Consider the following 10440-nt stretch of genomic DNA (forward strand, 5'->3'; position numbering starts at 1 on the left):
TCTCTTCATCACCACTGTAAAAGGCTAATCTTGTATGTCTTGGAAAAATTCTTCACAATCCTTTTTAGCATCCTATCACTGTAAGTAATATTTGACATATCCCTGCTTCCAGAGACAGAGAAAAAAAAAACCCTTCTGAGAGTTCCCTACCTAAAAAGTCCTCTTCTCTATAGTAGAGTCTTTATGAAAGTCTACCCAGAACCTCCCAGCAGCAGAGAAGGTAATGCTTCCTTGCTAGAGGGAAGTCATACATGTAAAATATTTGGAGTTTCCTAAAATCTCCAAGTGGCTCTAGAACCCCTACTGAAATCTATCTCAGTACTTCTTGGGTCTCCTTGAGGGGTTGCTGATTGTTTAGGTTTAAAACTATCTCTTCTATGTAACAACAATTCTTATGATAAGGATTGCTACAGGGATTTCAGGGGAGGTTAGGAGGTAGAGTTGGTGGCATGAGATTAGATTTGTGTTTAGAGACACATCCTGGAAAAACAAGCTGTGGTTGTTCACGTGGGGTAGGGTGAGAAAGAAGGCAGGGACCTCTGTTTGGAAATTCCTGCATCATTCAAGTAAAGAATGACTGTATCTTTGGAATATAATGGTAGTAGTTGCATGCCCAAGGATTGCATCTCATGGAATCCATAAGCAGTGATGTTCAAATGGACAGCATTTAGTGAGAGATTAGATGTGGGTGGTGACAGAAACCGGATGACCTGGTGAAGTGTTCATTTAGTTAGCAGCCCTGAAGGGGATATCATGACTTTGTTTGTTTACATGATGAATTTGAGACTAACATCCAGTGTAGGTTTTGAGGTGGAGTTGAGTGGTGAAGAGCTTGGAGGAGACATGTCATGGCCTATAATATGTATGACAGACTTTGGTGTTAGGTAGTAACTTGATACAATGACTGTGAATGAGAGAGACTTGAGAGACTGTAGACTGAGAAAAGAAGGGTCTAGCACCAGGTTATCACTTAATGTGAAAGAGTGAGCCAGAGTAGGAGAAAAACCAGAAATGTGGTGTCAGTACCAAAGGAAGAAAGATTTTCAAGGAGGAACTAATAACAGTGCCAGTGCTGTTGGGATTAGGTAAGAAATGTTCTTTGGGATTGTTCATTCATTCAATAAATATTTATTGATGAGGGCACAATACTAAAAGTTAAAGCCACAAATCCCTTGAATTGTACATTCTAAGAGGAAAAAGAAACAGGAGTATGCAAACTGATTTAGAAAGAAATGGTGAAATGGGGTGAGGATATATTTTGGACAGGGTGGCCAATTGCAGGCATCTCTGATATAATCACATTTGAAAGTTTCTAAATGTAGTGCAGGAGAAAGCCATGCAAAAATGTGGAGGAAAGCACCCAGGCATCAGGAAACCTGTGTTGAAGAACCACAAGCTAGAATTGTGCTTAGATATTCTGATCAACAGCAAGAGGGCTGGCGTAGCTGGAGGAGATGGATGAAGGAGAAGTCTGGGAAAAGAGCTGAAGATGAAGGACTTTGGGGATATTTTGGAGAGAAGAGATGCCTTTGGACATTCAGTGACACAGAGATCATGAGGGATTGCTACTTTGAGCAAGGGATGGCTGGAACAGAAGCCAGATTGGAGTTTGTTGAGGTGGGGGATAGGAGTGAGAAGTGGACACTGACAGTCTGGACAACTCTCCGAAGAGGAGGGCAGCAGCTGTAAGGGAATGAGGGGCAGCCTCTCTCACTTGCCTTCATGTAGATTTGGGACTCTTGACTACTCATCTCAGAAGGAAATCCTAGAATGGACTCCTGGAGCCACAGTGACATCCTAAAGGAGAGGACTCCCTCTCCTCAGTCTTAAGCAGTCCCACCCACCCCACACTTCCCTATCACCTTCTTCATTGCTCCTGTCACTTCCTTGTTCCTGAGACTGTAGATGACAGGGTTCAGCATGGGTGTGAGGACTGTATAAAAGACGGACACTACATCATCCTGGCCAGGAGAGTGGTAAGATGCGGGTAACATATAGGTATACACGAGGGGCCCATAGAAGAGGTTGACAACTGTTAAGTGGGAGGAGCAGGTGGCTAGGGCCTTCTGACGCCCCTCCACGGAATGCATCCTAAGCACTGCTGCCAGAATGAGGGCATAGGAGGTGGTGATGAAGGCAATGGGCACCAGAAGGACCACCACACCTGTCACAAAGAGGACTCGCTCATAGGCAGCTGTGTCAGCACAGGCCAGCCTCAGCAGTGAAGGTACCTCACAGAAAAAGTGTGCAATCCTCCTTGAGCCACAATAGGGGAACTGCAGGGTCATTGCTGTCTGGATAGAGGCATTGAGGGACCCTCCCACCCAGGAGGCGGCCACCATGAGCAGACAGGTCTGGTGACTCATGAGTGATGGGTAGCGCAGTGGGTTGCAGATGGCCACGTAGCGGTCATAGGCCATGAGGGCCAGCAGGAGGCACTCAGCAGCCCCAAGGAACATGAAGAAAAACATTTGTGCTCCACAGCCCACAAATGAGATGCTAGTCCAGCCAAAGAGGAAGCCTGCTATCATCTTGGGGACGGTGACTGAGGTGAAGAAGATGTCCAGGAATGACAGCTGGCTGAGGAGGAAATACATGGGCGTGTGGAGCTGGGCATCAGCCCAGATCAGGAAGACCATGGCAGCGTTGCCAGCCATGGCTAGTGTGTAGATTATCACAACCATGCTGAATAGGAACAGGTGAATCGGACTCTCATTAAAAAGGCTCGTGAGGACAAAGCCGATGGTGGAGGAGTGGTTCCAGGGCCTTCTGCCTGCCTCCTGCCAAGACTCACTGTGGGGAGGAAGGAAACAAAATCACCAATGGCTCAGAAGCATCCATTCTGAGTTAGAGAAGGGTGATGGATGAAAACAGCAAAGGGCAACAATTAAGTAAAGTTGGCACAGGGGTTGTGGGAATTCTTCCTCATATTCTTGCAAATTTTTATAGGCTTGACATTATTTCATGATGAAAAACCACTATAAAAGACTTGGCATGTAGCCAAAACAATGCTCAGAAGGGAACTTCTAACACCAAATACCTGTGTTAAAAAAGGAGGAAAGACTGAAAACCAATGATTAAAGTTTCCATCTTAAAAAGCTAGAAAAAGAACCACAGCACATTAGAACACCCCATGTTTTGTGGAATACACACGCTTAGCAGTGTTTCCAATAATTAAATAAACAAGTAAATATGCACACAGGACAAATTTTCAAAAACAAACACTTTCATGCCAAGTCTAAGCACTAGATCCACAAATATGTGAGTATTGTGGTTCAAAATTCTCATTGTAGATACGTGAGGATCCATGTAATGAATTTTTCTTAGAAACAGCTGAGAGCCTGTGATGGTGGCTGACAGGGTACATTTTATCAGTTAGCATGGCTGTGCAGTGCCATCTTGACCTTGTCGTCTTGACCCCCAGGCGTCCTAAACATGCCCTTTGTGCTCAGATGCAGTAACTGCTCTTAGGAAGATTTTTGGCAATATGTTGTCCTTATCCTCATGCTATGACCTCATTTCAATGGATTTGCTATAACAGTCTCTTACCTTAGTAAGAAGATCCCTTATGAACTGGTTTGATAGAGAATAGGCCTCTTTGTGAGCATTACCTATGAACTTCATAATATGAGTACGTGAGCCAGTTTCGGTAGTTACCCCTGGAAGAAACTTCCTTCAAGTTCCCCTTTTTCAAATTACTTTTGTTGGGGTCAAGTCAATTTCAATGGATGTCAAATTAAGCTATGATGAGAAAGAAGTCACCCAAAGGCAGTTTTAAGAAAGTATGGATGAGGGGACGAGCTCAGACCAAATACACCACTGCAAGAGAGCCAGCAGAGATCTGCCCACCAGGCAAATTCCCAGATTTTGTGGCCTGCTGGCTTCCTTGGTTCTAGGATCCCAAATCCTAGGGAATGTTTTGAATTCTAGCTCCTGTTTCAATTGAAACATCAATTGAAACGTCAATCTCAATTGGGCTTGAGATACCAAATGACTTAGATGGAGAGAATGAAGATAAATAAAATTAATTTCCCCATGTTCCCGAATGAGTTGAGAATATGAGAGAATGTTGGAGTTGGTTGACACCGTTAGGTCACTGGGACAGGCCTAGAGGGGTATGTAAGTGTTGTAGAGTTACCGCATGTCAGGATGTGACAGGCTGTGGCCCTAATCTGCATGTCCTTCAGATTCGCCAGCAGAGTCATGCAATCTATGGATGATCTGCATTTCCAGTTTCCCCGAAACTAATTTCCTATTAATTAATAGGAAATTTCTATTAATTCCTATTAAATTCCTATTAATTAATAGGAAATTAGCTTTGGGGAAACTGGAAATGCAGATCACAAGAGTGGGCCTTGAGCACCCATGTTTCTTAAGACTCCCAGGCTAGTCTGACATATGGTCTGAGTTGATCCACTGCCCATAGCTTCTGAAGGAGCTTAGAATCCAGTGCTTGCCTAGGTCCCGCAAATACGTCTCAGGTAGCTATGCTAGGAAAAGGTTTTCCTCAATGCTCATCCTGGCATTTCTTGCTATGCCAAGGGACCCATCTTATCTATCACCTTAAACTTCACCAATTTCAGGATGCTCATGCCAGGTTATACAGATTCCTTAGTGATGAATCAAATGTGTTCAGAGTATAGCAGGGCCCATCCCAAAGCTTCTCTCTCAAGCTGAGCACAAGAAGTTAATGCTGTTAAACTGAAACATTCAAGACGAGATTTTAGTGAAGATGTGAAATACCACATCTATTTTCTGTATCTTATGATGCTTTGACATCTTGAGGTCTTTCAGTCCCTGGGAAGGGACTGTTCCTCTTAAGGGTGCTAATTCATAAAGATGGTGAACAACTTGCAGCGGATAATGTCTTTGGTGTGAAAATGAATCAATCTTGAGCACATACCCTCTTCTGCCTCCATTTATCAGTCTGGAACAATATTCCTCTGCCATAATCATCCTAGGGACAGGTTCCAGACAACTAGAGACAACACCTGTGGCTCAAAGCCCACCCAAATTATTATAACTATCAAATCCTAAACCTGCTCATCTGTGCCTTACCCATAAAAATTATGTAAAAGCTTTTGTGTATGTTTTCTCCTCATTTATTCTGCCTCCTGACCAACCCTGATGCTTCCTTCCCTCTGGGGCCCTGCATGCCCCCTCCTCTTGGGAACTGTAGAAAATTACCTTTTTAATGGCAATCATCTCCTGATCTGTTCACTTCACCATAACATGACATAAAACGAGACTCTGGGTGCATTTGAAAACATTGCCCTGAAGAGAATTGTCTCATGTTTTCCCTGTTTTGTCATCTTGCAGACACAGCTTGTATTGTTTGGTGTCTCAAAAGTCTCATAACCACTAGATTTTACAGCTGGAGGAAACCTCACCCATCACCCCAATTTTATCCATACATAGTATGACCCTTGGTCAACAAATTTTTGAACTTCCAGGCCAGATCCCAAATCCTCCTAACTGTTCTACAGCAAGCTTCCTCAGACTTGGCACAACCAGCATTTTCCTATGGATAATTGTTTGCTATAAGAGGCTATCCTGTGCACTGCAGTGCATTCAGCAACATCTCTAGACTCTCCCACTAGATGCCAATAGTACTCCCTCCCAGCTGTGACAAACAAAAATGTCTGCAGACATTGCCAAATGTTCCCTGCTGGGAAAAATCACCTCTGACTGGAGACCTCTTTTCTAGGGCATTATTATCAATTACTTTTCTTTCCTTTCCTTCCTTTTCACCAAGGCAAATGAAAGAGAAAAGGAAATCACATGTTTTCAATCTGTAATAATTTGGCCCAGAGTTGTCTGAATGTCATTTGTAGATTTTACCAAGTTCAAGCCATTGTGATTAAGGATCTAGTCTCTGGAGTTAGGTTGCTTGGGTTCAAGACCCAGCTTGTACCTCTACAACTTAGACTACTCAGCTTCAAGCTCCTTGTCTCAGAATTGTTGGATCTGTTGGAGGCATTAAGTGGTTAATACCTGTAGAGTGCTTGAGGTACAGTTAGGCAGGAAAAATACATGGTTTATCAGCTGCTATTAACACCACAACTCTTATTACCACTTTTATGACTCTGAGCCTCTGCTTATCTCTCTCTATAAAATGGGGTCATGATACTTGCTTCTCAGGGTTATTGTGAGTATTGAATTAAAAAAATGTTGAGGTTGTGCCTTTTGCATAATAGGTATTCAGTAAATATTAGGATACTTCCCTTCCTCACTTAAGCAAATTAGTTTTGCAAAATAATCATGCGGTCGATAATTGTACTCACCTGCAAAGAGCTCCTAGTCTCTCCCACTTGGAGATTTCCCCTCTACAAATTTTATTCTCAGAAAGCTTGGAAGAGGTTGTGTTTGTTGTGATGGGGAAGGCTTCTCCACTGAACGTCTAGACTGAGTATTACTTATGACTAAGGACTCTGTCCTTTCCTTGTTTAAATTTCTCCACAGAAAACACTTTGCATGGTCCCTGGTCGATGCTTATGGGATGTGTGTGGTGAATAAATGAAAGAAAACACAACCTTGCCCACATAAACACTATTACCTTTGTGGCTGTCTTTTGGTATTGCCAACTGAGTTCAATAGCCCTTTGTGGGGCTGTGTGTAAGCAACTGTTCTTAGAAATTATTGATTGTCCTGGCACTATTGATTTTTCTTTTCATGGCAGTTTCTCATTATTAAAACACACACACACACACACACACACACACACATTTGCATTGCAGTGTATGAAGTACATGTGTGTGCATGTCTCAGAATAATTATTTAGGATGATTATATTAGGCTGGAGGAAGAGGATATGTTTTTCTATTCCTGCTACCTCTAGCTTGTGTAGCTCTGAACTAGTATGCAGCAGGCATCAAAAAAAAAAAACACTAAAATGAACAAAAAAGGGATCTTTAATGTAAACAACATACTGTATGTTGTCAGGTATTTCTAGAACTAGTCTTTCTTCTCTCTTCTATGATTTATCTGTAATGGTATGATATTTTCAAGCCCCCCCTACAGTTTAACTGTTTTTTTCTTTTCTTTTTAAAGTAAAGCACAGCCTTGGTTTTTATAATTCAAGATATCTCATTTATGGAGACAGACACTGCATAAAAATAAAAAACAAACAAACAAACAAACAAAAAAAAACCTGCCAAATCAAACAACTGTCAGATTGTCAGAGATTTTAAATGGTGGAAAATTTGACAGAAGTTGTGGAATTGCCCATTGTCAAATGTGGGGCTGCATGAATTGGGGCGATGGTTTTAAATTAACTTCCCTCTTTCTTGAACTCCTGTCTTTCCCTCACTCACCTCACATTGTCCCAGTGTGCAGTTTCCATCAAGACACTGTCTCTTGTTGACTTTTCTCCTTCTTCCAGGGCTCCACGTTGTGGCTCAGAAATGAAACAGTCTCTTGGGGAGTCCACATGGAAGTCTGTGAAAGCTGAGTCCATACATCCATCTCCTTTCAATAAGACACCTCTGAAAGTTTCCCATTTCCCCCTTAAAGCCCTGTTTTCCACAACATGACTTAACCACCTTTACTATAAACAGGGTGAGCTTCTGCCCGTTTCTAGCTCTCCTTTATCCACTTCAGAATGCTGTGACTGCAAAGTTTTTGTAACTGAATTTGCCCTATTTTCTTACCCAAAGAGTATGATTGCAGTCCTTCATAGATCAGTGCTCATGATGTAACTGATTTTGACACTTACAGGATATGCGTGCTGGGATGACATGTTACTTAGCCCCCAAACTTTGAATCCCAGATAACATAATGGCATTTAGATTCAGCCCCCAAATCTGCACATCAGAATTATCTGAGGAGTTTCCAAAAATACTAATGTACGTGCCTCATCTTCAGAATTACTGATTTAATTGGTCTGTGATATGTCCAGATCTTCGAAGGCTTAAAAGGTTTCCAGGTGATTCTAATCTGCAGACAAATCTGGAAACACTGAATAGGGATTTCACAGAGGAATGACAGATATGCCAACTGTTGACACCCAGATCTCCTTAGACCAGAATGTGGTCTCTAGATCAGTAGCATCAGCTGCTTCATCAAAATGCAAATGCTGAGAACCCACAGAGACCTATCTAATCAGAAACACTGGGTAGTGGCTCAGAACTGCTTTAACAAGACCTCCAGTTGGTTCAGTGTTTGCTAAAGTTTGAGAACCCTTCTAGCACAGAGATTGTCAACCAGGAGTGATTTTGCCTCCCTGACCCCAGGGATGTTTGTCAATGGCTGAAGACATTTTTGGTTCTCATAACTCAGAAGAAGGGTTGGTGTATAGTGGGAAGAAGCCAGGGATTCTGCTAAACACCCTACAGTGCACAGGATAGCCCCCGAACAGAATGTTAACCAGCCCCAAATGTCCATAGTGCCAAGATTGGCACTGTGTTGTTGAATGATTAAGTGAATGAACATGACTCATGATAGAAGTGAAGGGAAAGACCAAAGCTCATACAGTTCACTAAAGGAGGTGCTTTTAAAGTAGTGAAAATTAAGTAGTGAAAATTCACATCTAGTTAGAGCATCAAAACCACCTTAGCCTGGATGTCATAGGATCCAGAGACATAGTCAGGTGTTTCCTAAGCAGTGGACAGCTTGGCACAAACAGAAAATTCTTTAGGTGAGTAGTTAGATTTGTGAGATGTGCACAGAAGCACTGGAAGGTATTTTTCTTTTATTACACGGGGTGGTGGTGGGCTTTCATGGATGTGGCTCAGACTCTGTGAGAGTAAAACTGCCACCATGTGGTCTCTTGCTGTTGGCTTGATTTACGGATGCACAGTCCAAAGTTCTGCTGACTTATTTGATATTCTGTAGCCACAGGCAAAATCTGAACTCAGTGCTGGGGAGACAAGGAGAGTGTCTTGACCTGTGAGCACTTTTTTCACCTGTTGAGACAGGTCAGGGGGTTGGAGTAGCTGGGGGAGAAGAGAGACTCTCTTTGTTCCACAACTTAACATGGTGTTGGGATTTCATCTGGATACACAAATGGTTTTAATAATTTTACCCACTAGGCTGCTATGTGCCAGAACTGTGCTTGGTGTGCTAAATACATGTGTTCTAGGTAGGCATTATTATCTGCATTTTATAGAGTAAAAATCCAAGATTCAGAGATAACAGACACAAGACTGGAGGGTTCAAATCCAGTCTAACCAGAAGCCACTACTTGTTGCACCATGTCATTTTGTTTTGACAACATTCTGAGAGCTCTCTAAAATCTCACCTCTTTAAAACTGGTGCTCAGCTGGCCACCAAAAGCCAGTGTAACTCAACTGATAAGTTGTAGAAATGCCAGTCGGTAGACCTTCTTTAACTAACAGCTGAGTGATTTGCAGACTGTGCTAAGTAAAACCTAGATGGTTTCCATCTAGGAAACATCTAAAGAAACTTGTTATGTACATCAGGAGAAAAGATGATGGAGGGCAATTAACCACACTTCTTAGTTCTCCTGCACTAGCACTTTAACAAAGTCCTTATGATTAATGGATATAAAATAAGATGTCCCAGTGGAGATGTTGTTTTCTTCTGAAATAACTGATTGAAGAATGTTGTGGCTTCTCATCCTTTGGAATTCTTTACAAATGGGGGATCAAGCTCCTTACCTGTGCAGACACCTGAGGCCCTGAAGTTGGATAGGATGTTTTCCAAAACTGAGAGCCAGTGATTCTCTCCTTGATGGCTCCTAAGCATTTGCCCAAGGTTTTCTGTGCAGGCCATTAAGTAGCTTCAGAAAGGAGACATGATATAGATTGAAAAGAATTCTAAATAAACACAAGTGTCAAGGTCTGAGATAAAGTTCATGTTTTCTGGACAAGTGGTGACTCCTATAGAAAAACACGTGAATACTTCCTCAACCATAATGCAGTGTCTACGGGGGCTCTAGGGCCCCCACACTGGTGTTTCAAAGCTCCATATACACAGGGTATTTGTGGGCAGGCTTAGACACCATTGGTTAGATCAACATAGCTCATCTCTGTGTCTGGGGGAAACTGTTCCCCAAACACAGAGATGTGGAAAAACATCCTTCTTCCCACCCTTTCTCCCTCCCTCCCTCCCTCCCTTCTTTCCTCCCCTCTTCCCTTCAATGTTTCTATCTCTTTTCCTCCCTCCTATCTTCCCTTCCTTCAATATATCTGCTGAATTTGATTTTAGTTAAAGCTCTTTTTGGTCCTATTTCCCTAATGGGTTTTTGTTCCTCAGTTCTAAAAGTAATCACAATGGGAAGCAAACTAATGTTTCTTTATCTCCCACCTTGTATTAAGCACTTAACACATTATCTCAATTTATCCTCATACTAATATAACGAAAATTATAATAGATCATTATTGCACAGAAGAAAAACCAAAAATTCAGAAGGTTAACTAGCTTAGTGTTTAAGTTTGTCATGGGGTGTGATCCCAGGTATGTGTCATGGTGAAGCTATGA

General features: G+C 42.2%; 1 protein-coding gene across 1 annotated transcript; it reads right to left on the reverse strand.

Annotated features, from left to right (window-relative positions):
• Window positions 1-1826: 1826 nt before the first annotated feature.
• On the reverse strand, window positions 1827-7456 carry LOC123939159 (olfactory receptor 2Z1-like). The gene is made up of 2 exons (XM_046001104.1): window positions 7314-7456; window positions 1827-2793 (listed from the first exon to the last, which is right to left on the reverse strand). Exons 1-2 carry the CDS (start codon window positions 7454-7456, stop codon window positions 1827-1829), a joined length of 1110 nt encoding a protein of 369 aa, XP_045857060.1.
• Window positions 7457-10440: the final 2984 nt, after the last annotated feature.

The sequence above is a fragment of the Meles meles genome, chromosome 3 (assembly GCF_922984935.1).
Source record: "Meles meles chromosome 3, mMelMel3.1 paternal haplotype, whole genome shotgun sequence".
Classification (NCBI taxonomy): Eukaryota; Metazoa; Chordata; class Mammalia; order Carnivora; family Mustelidae; genus Meles; species Meles meles.

Excerpts from the sequence above, each read along its gene's own strand:
- LOC123939159 (XM_046001104.1), bottom strand. The coding sequence starts at position 7,456 with ATGGACTCAGCTTTCACAGACTTCCATGTGGACTCCCCAAGAGACTGT. Across the intron at positions 2,794-7,313 it reads GCACACTGGGACAATGTGAG|TGAGTCTTGGCAGGAGGCAG; the intron begins GTGAGTGAGGGA and ends TCCTCCCCACAG.